Source organism: Poromitra crassiceps (genome assembly GCF_964638095.1).
Source record: "Poromitra crassiceps genome assembly, chromosome: 15".
In the NCBI taxonomy this organism is placed as follows: domain Eukaryota; kingdom Metazoa; phylum Chordata; class Actinopteri; order Beryciformes; family Melamphaidae; genus Poromitra; species Poromitra crassiceps.
Window position 1 is genome coordinate 16097922 of NC_139634.1, and position 16153 is coordinate 16114074.

A 16153-nucleotide genomic window follows, 5' to 3' on the forward strand; every position below is an offset into this window, starting at 1 on the left:
GAGAGATGAAGTGTCATCCCTGCTCTCTCCCTGTAGGTCCAGACTCCACCAAGGACCCCTGTCTGAAGGTGCGCTGCCCTCCTCATAAGGTGTGTGTCAGCCATGACTACCAGACAGCCATCTGCACCAATCACAAGCAGCCACCCCACAGGTAAGAACCAATCAACACAGAATTCACCATACAGTAAGTACAGGAACCTCCTCTATTACCGTGTGATTCTCGCCCCCATCTCCTTCTTCAACACCATTAAATCAATTATGGAATGGTCATCAGGTGGGAGTAAATGTTCATTACTCAAAATTACTAATACTTTGTGGATATATCAACTTAACCCATTGATACCTGATGCAGCATTTGTGTGTGTATCCCTTTAAGACTGCGAACCGCGTCTTAAAGGGATACACACAAATGAGGGATATACACGCAAATGCTGCATCAGGTATCAATGGGTTAAGCTGAGCCATCGCAGGAGCAGGAGAGAGAAATAGGGCCGAGTGTGTTCGCTTTGTGTAGAAATGCAATATATCTGCTTCACTGACAGACATAGAGACATAATAATCAACCTCAATTAGTTTTAATGAAACTCTCTGTTTATTCATGCTCTTCAGACCCTGACGAACATTGTGTGCCCTGTGAGCACGCAATTTGTTTTTGTTTTTCAACCTTGCATAGTTGCCAATTTAATGCTTTTAATTTTTTCAGATCAAAGATCATTTCACCCGAAATGCACCTGAATACTGTTTTGTCTCAAGTATAATTGATTTCCTTGGGTGGGGAGTTTAATCCCTCCCTTTGTATTAAATTAATTTGACGCCCGATACAAATTATTCACCTGGAATTTATATTTCCCCAACAGCATCACTCACTGAAGCTTTGGACCGTGATATTGTTTCATCTACATGAGTGAGAATAATTAGCATAACAAAGATCCAGTGTCCTCTCAGAGGGCAAATCCAAAACTTTGCAACTCTCAAGGCATCTACACACAACTCTTGAGCAACAGAAAACAGTTTACCAAACTAATTCCCACTCTTCAACTCACAAACTCATTAGTTAAACACACTCCTCCGCTCCACTGGGTTTACAAGGACTGCAAACTTGAGAGGAGAGGAGTCGCACTGGATTTGAGAGGAGGAAAAATATTATGTGAGGAACGAGGCAGGTAGTTGAGGGGGAAAATACGGTGGCCGTGAAGTGCAAATCACAACAACAAATAGGAAAACAAAAGAACAAATCAAAAAACACAACGGCAAATAGGAAAACACAGCAGCAACTTACAAAAACACCACAGCAAATAGGAAAACACAACAAATGAAAAAACAATGACAAAATAGGAAAAGACAACAAGACACAAAACACGCAAATAGAAAAACACGACAGCGAATAGAATGTTGAGCTGGCTGTGGCTACCTTTTCCGGTAGAAGTTAATATTCTGTTGTGTTTTCTGCTTTGTGGTTGTGGTTTCTCTTTTGCCGTGATTTCCGATTGGTTATATTTGCCGTCGTGTTTTGTGATTTGCTGTTGAGTATTTTGTGATTTGCTGTTTTTATTTGTGCTTGTGTTTTCTCATAATGTTGTTGTACTTTGCACTTCACGGCCACCGTCAATTTCAGACGATTCCAATCAACCTGCATATTCCATGTTGTATTATCTGCCATCACTGTTTTATTCACCGGTCCGTCAGGCATGTCTAATCTATCATGACACTAATTGTATCTCGGTCGGTGCGTTTGATCATTTGATGAGCTAAAGGGGTGAGGTGACACGCCATCATTTGCCGTCGTCACGTTAATTCCTCTCTGAAGGGGTTTTTCTTCTGTTGGGCGGGTAGCTCTAGTTGCAGTGCTGCTTGAGGCATCAGGAGGCAGCAGTGAGAGCACTTAGAGAGGAGATTGCTGGCAGATTTGGATCAGATGTAATTACACTCAATATTGAAAAGGCCTCAGTGGGCCAATCAGGTTCCTCTGGGCTCCCACTGACCCTAACAAGCTGAAAAACAACAGAAAAGCTTCTCAGTACGGGAGAGGAAAGGGAGAAATTGTTGCTTCTAAAATGATTAAATAATTTCCTAGTCTCTAGTTGTCTTCTCATTCTCTCGACTCTGTTATAGTCTCTCGCTCTCTCTCTCTCTCATGCTTTCATTTGGCCTACAGTATTATTCTGTTTGCAGTCTGTCTGCTTCTCTGTTCTCTTTCTCTCACACACTCATCTTTATGAATATTTCAGGGCAGCAGAATGCAATATGTACATCAGAGAGGCTGACTGAATACTTAAATGTCAACTGTGCCTTTGAGGGCTCCTGGCACTGTGGATATTGTTATTATTGTCTGTGGGTGGGTGGGTTGGGGTCGTGTAGGTGAGTGCAGGAGTTAAGTCCTTTTGTTTTATTGAAGAGCATCAAAATGCAAGTCTCTCTCTCTCTCTCTCTCTCTCTCTCTCTCTCTCTCTCTCTCTCTCTCTCTCTCTCTCTCTCTCAGTGTGAAGCCCAGGAAAGGCAGCCTAGGTCACAAACACAGGCTGGAAGCTGGTGCTCATGGGAAATGTAGGCCATGCTCGGTGCTGCAGCTCAGTCCTGTGTGCGGATCCGACGGACACACCTACTCCTCCATGGTGAGAGATCTTCCCTCTTCTTGATGTTCTCAAGCTCTATCCTCTTCTCTAAGTGCTGTCATTCTCTTCTCTCATTTCCCCAGTGAATGTCATTGATTAAAAATTCCACTTGTTTTCAGCCATAAAAGGCAGCAGCAGCGGGCGTGTTTCTGGACTCTCATTTAGAACTGTTTGAGATTATGTTGTTTGTTTCTTTTGCTTGATGGATACGGTTCCTCTTCTCTCCTCCTAGTCTCTCAAGCCAGTCTATCTCTTCCACAATCTTCAAATGTTCCAGAGAGAGTTTGTACTTCCGCCCATTACAATTTGGACAGAGGAAGTTGTCATCTTCCAAAAAAAAAAAAACACTTCAGACCGGAAGGAAGTTCAATGGTATTTGACCAATCACAAGTGGTCAAATGAGCGGATATTCCGTCTGGCTCTATTTTGGCCGGACATCCTGCCTTATTTTTTGATGAACTTTGAGAGTTCATCAAAGTACAGACGGGTAGGCGAGAGCATTTGTAATTTGCAGGAGACAACGCATCTTTTTTTTTGATTGATTAAAATGTTTACATACAAGAAGAAAAACACAAGAACCACAAATATCTACAAAAAACACACAAAATACAAAATACATACACAAACACAAACAAATGCACTCAGAAACATAACCCCCCTCCCTGCAGGACCCCCCATCCACCAACCCACACATATAATTGGCTCACAACAGCAAAGAAAAGAGAAGCGAAACCTAGCTATCATGGCGATGCCCATGGCCCCCACGCATGGCTTCAATAAATCATATTTTCTACTTTAGCGCCATGCATACGGACATCCTGCCTTATTTTTTAGCAAACTTTGAGACCCCCGAAGTACAGACGGGTAGGCGCGAGCATTCGTAAATTGCGGGAGCCAACGCATCATTCTTGAGCGAATAGTCTCCTCCTGTCTCCCTCTGTTTTATCTGCTGTCTGTATTGACTCCTGTCCTCCACTGTGTTGATTCCAGTAGACAGATAACGGCCAGCAGTACTCTCTCTCTCTCTCTCTCTCTCTCTCCCTCCCTCTCTCTCTCTCTCTCTCTCCCTCTCTGTTGAGCAGCTTGAACAAATGACTGAGAACAGGGTCATCAAACATCTCCGCAGCAGCTGAAATCAGCCTCCACACGCACATGCCATCTCCTCGCTCGAGTCCCCAAACCTGCCTGCAGCCCCAACTCCAGCCACGTTCCTCTCCTCATTATCTCAGCTGTACTGCTGCTCATCAAACACACTGCACATTCACAGTTTGTGGGTTTCCTTCCACGTGTTTCTATGGACATTTTTCGATTTGCACATTAAAAACCTGAGTGGAAAATAAAATATAAAAATGTGAAACGTTGCCAAAAAAAGTTTTTAGGCTTGTGGGAGGTGGAAAAGTTGGTGTATCGATAAAAGGTAAATGTGACTAAGTGCAGTGGAAACAGGGAAGCAAATCTTCCGCTATCTGGTTAACCAAATCCTCGTTCAACCAAACTCCATTCACTCCACTCCAAAAGTTATCACCCCGTTCCAATCACACCGTGAAGGCTTGTTTGTCAGCATACACTAATTATACTTGTAAGTTAAATAATAAGCACATATTTAGACATAATTTGAAGGTTTATACCGCTTGCTGTGGTGTTTTAACTGAAGAACCCTGGCTTGACATTTTATTCACTTACTGTAACTGCTCGGTGGATTATATGTATGCCGAATTAAAGAGTGTCACCTGGTAATCAATTTTATGGTGTATAGCTTTGTGGATAATCAAGAAACTTCGATGAAACGTTAGATGTTTTTCATATAGCCTCGGGCAGTTGTCTGCAAGACAACTGCATAATGTTTGAGGAGAGACTTCAGATAAATTTCCAAAGTATGGCACTGGAGCACACGAATCAAGTGTAGAATACATTTTTATTGACTAACGCTTCAACGCAAGGTGCGTCTTCATCAGAGTCAGACGCACCTTGCGTCAAAACGTTAGTCAATAAAATGTATTATACACTTGATCCGTGTGCTCCCGTCCAATACTTTGGAAAGTTATCTGAAGTCTCTCCTCAAAGATTGCCCTCTTCTGAGAGCACCACCCAGTTTGCGTGGAAGTGCGCCTAACCTCATCGTGCAAACTGCATCATGTTATTTGTCGCACGTCTGCCTGCAAAAGGTACATATCAACTCCTAATATTAACTCAAAAGTAGTGGATGGAAACACGCAAAATTTCACATTTTCTTTTGACGGTTTTCTGTCAATTCTGTTCAAATTTGCAATACATTTGGATGGAAAACCAACTATTGTTGGATAGGAGAGAAGAGAGGCGGGGTGACTCGAGGAGGAGGAGGAGGAGGAGGAGGAGGAGGGAGGGGCAACTGAGAAATAGGAGTAGGAGGAAACTCAGGAAGAGGTTGAGGAAGAGGCAGAAAAGGAGATGGAGGAGTGAAGCTCTTTGCTGGGTTCTTTTTGTGTTGGTGTAGTGGGCTGTGGATTCACATTCACATTAGTGTCTCACCTCGGGAAAGTTTGGTTGCCGCCAGGGGTTTAACACACTTCAGTATACGGAAACCACTTCAAACCATAGCATGGTGTTCAGGAAGAATGGGTAACAAAAGATGTCTGATAGAAAAGCAAAGCAGTGGAAAAAGGAGCTGATGTAGAAACAGAGACAAGGAATCTGAGCAAGGGCTTTTTCAAGCATGCAGCAAACCAGTAGCAGAGACACAAGGGACACACAGGGATCTCCACGTTCACACTGCAAGCAATTTGGATGATGTGTCTGTGGGCGGCGTGAGAGGTACTCTGCAGCGACAAGGTTTTGTCATGTATTTTCAATTAAGTCAAATAAGAACAAATTCTTATTTGCAGTGAAAGCAAATTATGCCTCTAATTGAGAGAGAAAAAACATCAGAAAACACAGAAACAACAAGGCTAGCAGTTCACAGGAGGAAACATAAAACATAAAAACAGTCATGTTGAAAGAGACAAAGTAGCACAGGCATAAGCTGCACAGACCCACATAAGGACTTAAAAATGGCAATAAAAAGCTTAACAAATCGTTATGTTACAATGTTTTGATGGTAGCATAGCTGAGTAGCAGGCACTAATTAGGGAGCATTAATCATTTAAAAAAAAAGCTGGAAAAATTATGCCTTGAGATGTGTCTCTTTTTGTAATATCTCAAATAAAAAATCTTTTTTGTCCCTCAAATAAAAGTTGTAGCAAAGAGGACTTGCCAGATGGAACGATTGTTCATCAAACAGAGGCGGTAGGAGAGGTAGGAAGTGAGGAAATCTGATGTTGGCGGCGGCCTGTGGAGGGGAGAGGAGGAGGTGCAGGGAGGTCCCTCTGCTCTCTGCCTGTGGAGGAGAGAGGAGGTGGTGCAGGGAGGTCCCTCTGCTCTCTGCCTGTGGAGGGGAGAGGAGGAGGTGCAGGGAGGTCCCTCTGCTCTCTGCCTGTGGAGGGGAGAGGAGGAGGTGCAGGGAGGTCCCTCTGCTCTCTGCCTGTGGAGGGGAGAGGAGGAGGTGCAGGGAGGTCCCTCTGCTCTCTGCCTGTGGAGGGGAGAGGAGGAGGTGCAGGGAGGTCCCTCTGCTCTCTGCCTGTGGAGGGGAGAAGAGGAGGTGCAGGGAGGTCCCTCTGCTCTCTGCCTGTGGAGGGGAGAGGAGGAGGTGCAGGGAGGTCCCTCTGCTCTCTGCCTGTGGAGGGGAGAGGAGGAGGTGCAGGGAGGTCCCTCTGCTCTCTGCCTGTGGAGGGGAGAGGAGGAGGTGCAGGGAGGTCCCTCTGCTCTCTGCCTGTGGAGGGGAGAGGAGGAGGTGCAGGGAGGTCCCTCTGCTCTCTGCCTGTGGAGGGGAGAAGAGGAGGTGCAGGGAGGTCCCTCTGCTCTCTGCCTGTGGAGGGGAGAGGAGGAGGTGCAGGGAGGTCCCTCTGCTCTCTGCCTGTGGAGGGGAGAGGAGGAGGCACAGGGAGGTCCCTCTGCTCTCTGCCTGTGGAGGGGAGAGGAGGAGGTGCAGTGAGGTCCCTCTGCTCTCTGCCTGTGGAGGGGAGAGGAGGAGGTGCAGGGAGGTCCCTCTGCTCTCTGCCTGTGGAGGGGAGAGGAGGAGGTGCAGGGAGGTCCCTCTGCTCTCTGCCTGTGGAGGGGCTCAGTTAACTGGTAAAGTGGTGGGTCCCTCTGGGCCGACCTGAACTCTGCATCACTAACGAGCTGCTCTCTAAGACACTGGTCTCAAGCTTATTCATGTTTTATTATTATTACATGCCCCCACTACCACGCACACTCTCCACATCCTATTCATATGACGGCGCTCTCAGCAGCCCACTGAGTTGAGCACGTGGCTTTCCTCCTGCTCTGTTCTTCAACCATCATCCCTGTCTTCTCCATCTTCCACTCCCGCCACTACAGTTAGACTGAACCTCTTAACATCGCACCAGTTAGGGTCCTATTCTTCATGATGCCACATGGCGGAGGCTTTGTGGTGTTCCTCCTCTGCTGCGGCTGCTATTGAGGTGACTCGCCGTGAACTTGACTGCACACAAGAGGAAGGAGAGGCGCAGTAACCGATGTGTCAAGGATGGCCAGGAGCTGCGCTTCTCATGTTCAGTGCTGTTTCCATGCCAGTGATGCGTGCACAAACATCCTGTTCTAAAGCTTATACCCACCCTTTTTGTGAATGACATGTTGGCCAATTTGTCTTTGATATAAATCCTTCAAGCAAGACAAAGTTTTATAAACGTTTTTTCATCCATTCTAACTATATACTCGGGTGACAGTTGTTGAATGATCCAACATAGAACTGTTAGAATGTGCCACTGAGTGGAGATTAGGTGGCCAATCCTCTGTAGATGTCTGGCGGATGCTCCTCTCCTGTAGCCAAGCTGTCCCTGCGCTTCGCCATCAACTTCTGTTTGGCCTGATATCATTGAAGCATTTCCTCCGCTGGGCAGCACTTCTCCTTGGACTCGGCAGAGCAACGCGGTGCCCAGCTGTCTCCTCTCCAGCTAATTTGATTCTGCACCTCCCACACCACCGGGACATCACTTTCCTCTGGGGAGAAGCTCTTGTGGTTGGCTGGTCCACTCCAGACGGTTCACTCATCACGAGACTGGCAGAGCCCACTGCATTCAAAGGGAAGGGAAAGGGAAAAGCCCTTTTGATTTGATTCATCATGACTGACAACAGTCCCTACCACACCTACTGATCATGTCCCTACCACACCTATTGATCATGTATTCCCCCTAATCTCACCTCATCTCCGACTGCACTTTGCTCCATGCGTCATTGATTCACAAAAATAGAGCCCTCATTCACTAACTCTCTTTGCACACCAAGAAATGAACCAGTGTTAAATGACATGTAAAACAGTGTTTCATTAAAAGCAGATTAACCCCCACACAGAGAGAGAGAGAGAGAGAGAGACATGGGAGCTTGTCGGAGCGTCTCACGGTGGCGGGTAGAAGCTGGGGGAGCTCATGTGTCTCTCTGCCTCCCTCCCCACACAGCAGCTAATTCAATATGTGGAGAACAGACAGCGCTGTTCCTTTGTCAACACATTTCATTAGCAACATTAGCAGCGCTATCAAAGAGGTGACAGGGACGACATGATGGATTTAAATGAGAATGTGGGAAAATGAAAGTGTCAGCGGGAGAAACCTAGGCCTGTTTAGATGTTTGTGTTTGTGTGTACTGGCGACACTTGTCCCCGGCCCCTCACAGGCAGAATTTACATAACCCATTTAAGTTTTTTTTATTTCTCTTGCAGGGATTTGGTGATTGGATTTTTAGTTTTTTTTCTCAAACAGTCATTTCTTAGCCCAATTATTTGAAATGAGAGCGATGCTGTTAAATGACTTTCTGAAGTCATTCAGGTGTTTGTGTGGCTTTTTGTTTGGTGCTTGTTATTTCTATGAATGATAGAATGTCATTGGGTTAATGGTGTGTCTACTCTCTCTGCCTCATCGATCTGTTCATCATCGAAGACAAATGAGCAGTCCTGCCTCAGCAAATCCTTCACTCATCTAGTTTGACAAAGAAACTTCAAATGTCAAAAGTGTTTGTTTGCTTGTATTACATCACATACCATTACATATCCAGGAAGTAAAGTCTCCATCATCGAGCATTAAAGTCTGTGAAAACTCGACACCATGAATCGTTTGTGTTATGTGCGTTTTTACAGTGTAAGCTGGAGTTCCAGGGCTGTCTGTCCGGGAAAGTGACCGCAGTGAAGTGTGAAGGACCGTGTCCCTGTTTGCCTGGTCAGGAACCCAGCAAACCCCCACACAAGACTGAGAGGACTGGTGAGTAGATAGCTAGCTTTCTGACTGCTTATCCATCTGGCTCCATCAAGCAGGTTTTGGCTACATGACTGCATATTTGGATAGAGATTTATACAGTTAATCCTCTTTGTCTCTCTGTCCACGACTGCATCTGTCAGCTTGTCAAACAGTAAATATATCTGCTAGTCATAGCTGATCTGTTAGCCAGTCTCTCTTTCAGGATGAGTGCATGGGAGCAGAGAGGAAGTGACGGTTATGTGTATTTTAGCTGGTTTCTGCTTCTGGTGGAGACCTCAGAAGTAGACACACTACACCACATACACACACGCGCACGCGCGCACACACACACACACACGCACGCACGCACGCACACACACACACACACACACACACACACACACACACATACAAACACACTTTCACTGGTGATCCTTCAGTTTCCCCTGTGATCCAAGTATAGTCTCCATCCCTTCTCTGTCACCTCTCCCCCTCCTCATCATTTTTCTTCCTCTCCCTTCCGCTCTCCCCCCTTCGTTCCTCCCTCTCTTGGTTCCTCCCTCTCTCTGTTCCTCCCTCGCTCTGTTCCTCCCTCTCTCTGTTCCTCCCTCTCTCTGGCAGCTATAGGGATCAGTGATGGAGTGAGTGTGTGTGTCTTATTGTTTGTCATGAAAATAGGATTTCAGCAGATGGATGGAGAGATCCTGGAGGAGAAATGCAATCTAAAGAAAGGAGCACAGAGAGGATGGATTGTTATGGGCAGGCTTCCTCTCTCCCAGACGGGGACGTAGTGGGAGGAATTTTACTGTGTGTGTGTGTGTGTGTGTGTGTGTGTGTGTGTGTGTGTGTGTGTGTGTGTGTGTGTGTGTGTGTGTGTGTGTGTGTGTGTGTGTGTGTGTGTGTGTGTGTGTGTGTGTGTGTGTGTGTGTGTGTGTGTGTGTGTGCGCTCCCCAGCAGGCCTTTTCTAATCACTCTCTGATTAGAACGCATTTATATGGGGCATGAAGTTCATCAGACACATTTGATATAAAAGGAAAGAAGTCTGCTAATTAATGAAAGCTCTCTCTTTATCTCATTCTCTCCCTTCATTAGTTTAAGGCTGAACGATGGAGGGAACAGAGAGAGATACTGTGATGGAGAATCTTTCATTACATTACATTATGTCATTCTATGTCGCTTTTATCCAAAGCAACTTACAATAGAACATTCTGTCAACAGTAGTGAAATCAACTGTGCAACAACACAGTCTTTGCCAGCTAAGACCTTTTAAAAGAAGTAAGTAGCATTTGTTGGAAGTTGTTTTAAGAAGTAGCTTTTTTCTTCTTCTTCTCAAGTAGAAGAATGGTTATTTCAAGGAGGGTCCAGGTGTAGCCTGAAGGTCCAGGTGTAGCCTGAAGGTCCAGGTGTAGCCTGAAGGTGTGTTTTTAGTCTCAGCCGGAACCTGGACAGTGATTCGGGCGTTCTGACAGAAGGGGGGAGCTCGTTCCACCATTGTGGCACCAGGGATGAGAAGAGCCGTAACCTGATGAGAGCAATTTCTGACCCCACGTAGCGATGGAGGGGCGAGGCGACCTGCAAGGGTGGAGGAGCGGAGGGAACAAGGCAAGGTTTGAACTTGACCATACATTGCAGATAGGGAGGTTTGGTGTGCAGTACTGCCCTGTAGGCGAGTATCAGTACTGCCCTGTAGGTGAGTATCACTGTCTTGAATTTGATAGTTGATGCGTGCTGAGATGGGAAGCCAGTGAAGGGACCGGAAGAGAGGCATGATGTGAGATACTTTAGGTTGGCTGAACACCAGACGGGCAGCAGCATTCTGAAGTAGTCCAAGTGGGAGATGACAAGTGCCTGGACCAGGAGTTGTGTCGCTTCCCTCATAAGAAATGGTCAGATTTTGTGGACGTTGTACAGGGAGAACCTACAGCAGCAGATAGTGGCTGCAATATAGGCTGAGCTGGACAGCTGGTTGTCAAGGATCACCCCGAGGTTCTTAGAAGATTGAGAGGGTGACACAGTAGTGTTGTCACCAGCTTGATGCTGCCTGGCTGATTCCTCTCCATCTGTGTTGGGTGCTTCAGCTCAGAGTGTGGCTCTGGGAGTGGAGGAGTTGAGGAGTGTGTGTGAAGATGATAAAAGATCTATTTCCAAATCTAGGACTCTGTCAAGAGCATTACTCTGCTCTCTCTCTCTCTCTCTCTCTCTCTCTCTCTCTCTCTCTCTCTCTCTCTCTCTCTCTCTCTCTCTGTCTTATTCTCTCTCCTAGCCCTATCTTCTTGCCTTGAATATCAATGTACTTTCCGGTACAGCCTGTCCCCAGACGTCAGTAAGATGGCTAGTCCAAACATTGTGTGTGTGTGTGTGTGTGTGTGTGTGTGTGTGTGTGTGTGTGTGTGTGTGTGTGTGTGTGTGTGTGTGTGTGTGTGTGTGTGTGTGTGTGTGTGTGTGTGTGTGTGTGTGTGTGTGTGTGTGTGTGTGTGTGTGTGTGTGTGTGTGTGTGTGTTCGTGTGTGTTCGTGTGTGCATCTGCGTGCGTGTGTGTGCGTGAGCATCTAAACCTGGAGGCCAGATGAGGAATGACTGTGTCATGGTGAGTTGACATCAGAACAGTCTAAAGGTAACCCCCATTTTAGGAAGACATTTTTGAGGATGCTGATAGATGAGAATCTGAGCAATGCTATTATCACCTCGACACCGCTATGTGCTGTTCAAAATACATTTCCAGCCTCAAGCCTCAGACAAAATGAGTCAAACTCCCCACGTTGAAGATTGCCTGCATGCACACCCCAATCTCCTGCTTTGGTAATGTCACCGAACTCATACTTTCATATTATTTCATTTAAATTATCTCTAGTTTTCTCATGGTCATTTCATCCATCTGCTCCTATAATATAAATAGTGAGAAGATAAAGAAACACAGCTTATAGGTGAGGCGCTACCCTCCCATTCGCTCTGTCATCTCTGTCCACCTCCGCCTTGTCTGTGCTTCTCCCTCACTTCTTTGACTGATAGTTTGTAGATGACAAAGTGTGTAGTGCAGTAGACTGTTTATATGGAGCTCAGGGGACACACAGAGTGGACGGCTATCACGCAGTGTGAGGACCTCTGTCTCAGACCTGCTGAGAGCCCTTGTCTCTCGCCCATAGTGTTTGTGGCTGATAAGTGAACATGTCACTGTGTGTTTGTCACTCGTCTGCCTCCCACCCGTCAATCATCTATTTTCTGTCTCCAGCTTCCAGTCTGCCTCCCACCCGTCACTCATCTATTTTCTGTCTCCAGCTTCCAGTCTGTCTCCCACCTGTCACTCATCTATTTTCTGTCTCCAGCTTCCAGTCTGTCTCCCACCTGTCAATCATCTATTTTCTGTCTCCAGCTTCCAGTCTGTCTCCCACCTGTCAATCATCTATTTTCTGTCTCCACCTTCCAGTCTGTCTCCCACCTGTCAATCATCTATTTTCTGTCTCCAGCTTCCAGTCTGCCTCCCACCCGTCACTCATCTATTTTCTGTCTCCAGCTTCCAGTCTGTCTCCCACCTGTCACTCATCTATCGAGGTCACTCATCGAGGAGTTTCACCAGCAGGATGTAATGCATGAGAGGATCATGCTGTTCCCCCCAACTGCTCTACACTACCCAAACGCCACGGCATAAGTTGATTTTATAAAAGTGGATTATTAATTGTGATGTAATTTATAATTTGTATTAATTACATTTTGTATATATTCCTTATATTGGAGCTACAGTATATTAGCTGAGGTTCAGAAGCAGGACAACACATCCTTTCCCTTTTTTCCGTCTTTCCCTTTTAATGCCCACCTGCCCAGCATACCTCTTTTCCCCTGGAGCAAGGGCGGATCAGCACCACACACAAATCAGAAACTAAAAGTGAGGGGCTGGCTGCAATAGGCTAATTAACAAATAATTAATTACTAATTAAATAACAGTATCATTCAACAGTGTAATTAATTCTCATACCTAATAATAATAATTAAATCCCCCCCCCCACAAAGATCGTAATGTTTTGCAAATGATTGGCGGTCCACTTGCATTACCTTCGCAGCCTGTGAATGGTTGGCCTACACCTCTCCATCCTACATTCATCACAGTCCCTTCTTCAGCATTCATACTTATTAAATAAACATACTCATTTGCATTCAATTGATGGTGATGTCCTTGGCTCGTGAAATACACATTTAAACCTAATGTATTCAGAAAATCCATGGCTCCTGTTTGCCTCTATATCAACAAAGGATCACGTTGATACCAAGGAAAACACGTTATCAACTGTGTTTTCTGTGATAATAAACAATAAGTGTTCTCTGTCAAATTAACGCAAAGTGAGTGAGAAATAGATTATGCCTCATGGCCTCACTTGTTTTTCACCTGGATTTTCAGCCGGTACAATGAATGGAACTCTTAATTTCTAGACAGATAAATGAATAGAGATGAACATTTGTTCTACTTGTATGAGCTATCCTCATCCTCTCTGCCTACTCACAGAGTCATTGTTGTTTTCTGCTCTCTGAGAAAGAGTAATTTGGTGCCGCAGCCGCTGTTAGCTGGAATGTAATTACTGCTAAAGGTGTGAGCATGGCTCAAACTATGAAAGAGATTAGTGCTAGCAGAGACTCTGTTTGAATTGTAGCAAACTGAATTTCTAATGCTCATATTAAACTGTTGAATAAAAAAAAATTATTTGAGGAATAAATTGATAAATTATGATTTCCCTAAGAAATTGTTATGATGTTCCCAACACAATTTAGTCAGTAAGATTAAAAAAAGAGATTTGCAACTCTTTCACCAAGTCGGGAGAACAAAGCTTGCTAATTGGCTGAGGAGATGAGCGAGGCGCAGCGCCACACATGGCTTGTGGTTGGTGAAGCGAAGAGCGTCAGCCCACTGCTGGCTGCTGCCTTCCAGTCAACACTCAGGGAATAAGAACTGAAAATTAACTTGGATACAATTGAAATGATAGTCAAAAGTTACATTCAGTAATAATCACATTGGATTTCAAGGCATTCCATTCATCTCAAAATGGTGCCTTCCAACTTCTTTAATTTATTCACTTTGAGCACGGCATTCACATTTATGCAATTCAATATGATCTCTCCTGACGTTAATCTCTTTCCACCCCCCCCCCTCCCAAGTTGTCCATTCATCTCATATGAAAACATATGACCACAAAAGACTTCAGAAGTGTGTGTGTGTGTGTGTGTGTGTGTGTGTGTGTGTGTGTGTGTGTGTGTGTGTGTGTGTGTGTGTGTGTGTGTGCGTGCGCGTGCATATGTGCATGTGCGTGCGCGCGATGCAGGTGTACTGTACCTGTGTATGTTATGACGTCAATTTGACATACTGAATCAATATAAGTTACGGTGAATGTGATTCTTTAACCCTGTTGTTCTCACACTGTGACCATGGCTGAGAGAGACAGTGACAAAGCAAAGGGAATTGTCATCAGCTGCATGGGCTAAATCCCTTAGCTAAATGAAATGGTTCCTGGCAGCATGGGCTAAATCCCTTAGCTAAATTAAATGGTTCCTGCCACCAGTGTCTGACAGCTACACAGAGAGCACACAGGAGGACGGATTATGTTGTCTTGCTGTCCTCTCCTACGCACTTCTCTGTCTCCTCCCCCTCTTCCCAACCTCTTCAATACATGCCATTTGGTGGGTTATGTAATGCAAAGTGCCCAACAGTATGCGTGCCCACAGGACATTTGTAGTATCCCCTGTCCTGTCCTGTCCTCTCCTCTCCTGTCCTCTCCTCTCCTGTCCTCTCCTCTCCTCTCCTCTCCTCTCCTCTCCTCTCCTCTCCTCTCCTCTCCTCCTCCTCCTTCTCCTCTCCTCTCCTCCCCTCTCCCTCCTTTTCTCTCCTCTCCTCTGCTCTGCTCTCCTCTCCTCTCCTCTGATCTCCTCTCCTATGATCTCCTCTTCTCTGATTTCCTCTCCTCTGATCTGCTCTCCTCTCCTCTGCTCCCGTCTCCTCTCCTCTCCTCCCCTCCCCTCCATTCTCTCTGTCTTCTGCCATAATGAAGTGGTTTTGAAAGTGATTTAACTTTCATCAAACGGGAGAGCTGCTGACATGCCTGTTAACACACACACACACACACACACACACACACACACACACACACACACACACACACACAGTACTGTATGTCTATCGTTATGAGGACCTTCCATTGACATCCAATCCCTACCAGTGTCCCTCTCTCTCCCAGTGTGCCTCGCTGTGCCAGCAGTGATAGCAGGCAACAGAGGACAGCTAATAGTGATCGCTCTCTGAACTAAAGCCTGAACCTACTGCCCGTGCAATAGTTCTGGGGAGCTGATTCAAACACGAATCAAACACACCCTTGTATCTTTTTAATTAATCTGACCTTCTATCTTCAGACCGCCTCAGTCGATTTCTCTCTCGCTCCTCTTCTATCTGCCTTTCATCTCGATCTGATCAGACCACAGTCCTGGTGTCTCAAGGACGGTGATCGCCACCCCTCCTGCTACCTCTGTCTGGATGAGGAGTCACTCCTTTCCTTTCATATGACAATATAAAGGAGACCTGTGAGACACCCTGCGTGCTGCTGAAGAGATCCGCTTGGTCTCTGTTGTTCATAAGAGCGAGAGAGACGGAGGATGGGGCGAGGTTTATGTCACATGTGAAATACAGACCATAGAAATCAAATAAACACACACACCGCACCGTGAGCTTCCCTTTCGCTCTGTGCCCTGCCTGCTCGTCACTATTGATCTGAGATAACAGCCATGAAAGAGAGGAGGGTCGAGGGAGTGTTGAAAACGGATGGAAGGATTCAGCGTTTGATATTTGATCCACGCCTCTGATCGATAGCTTCTGTCAACACTTCCTCCTGGGTACAGCCAGGCTAGTTCACCATCAAACACTCTGTGATGGGCTGCTCTGTATCTGTCTCCGTACACCTGAGCATTTCCACTGGAACCCATTAAGCAGGAGCTGTCTGGGTGTTAGGGTTCACCAGTGGTGACCATAAACTACCGCCAACTCCATACCACCTGCTGCTGTGGCCCTTATAGCAGGTACAGGGTTACAACAAGGATCCATTGCATCTTTATTGTAAAAATGTAAGGAACCAGGATTTTCATCACGCCACATTTTGCTCCGTCTGTGCACCAGTGACTGAAATGAAAAAGTGTCAGTAAGCACCATGACACACAGACTGTGTCAGTAAGCACCATGACACACAGACTGTGTCAGTAAGCACCATGACACACAGACTGTGGAGTGTGTATGTGGTCAGTCCTCTATAGATGG

General features: G+C 45.9%; 1 protein-coding gene across 1 annotated transcript in view; it reads left to right on the forward strand.

Annotated features, from left to right (window-relative positions):
* Positions 1-16153, forward strand: part of LOC310789972 (testican-1-like) — a gene marked incomplete at its 3' end in the record, with an annotated part of 159947 nt that overhangs the window by 121670 nt on the left and 22124 nt on the right. The window contains exons 5-7 of the mRNA XM_083651693.1: positions 37-151; positions 2480-2612; positions 8776-8896. Of these exons, the coding sequence (XP_083507819.1) occupies positions 37-151; positions 2480-2612; positions 8776-8896 (369 nt within the window). The remainder of the gene's footprint in view (positions 1-36; positions 152-2479; positions 2613-8775; positions 8897-16153) is intronic.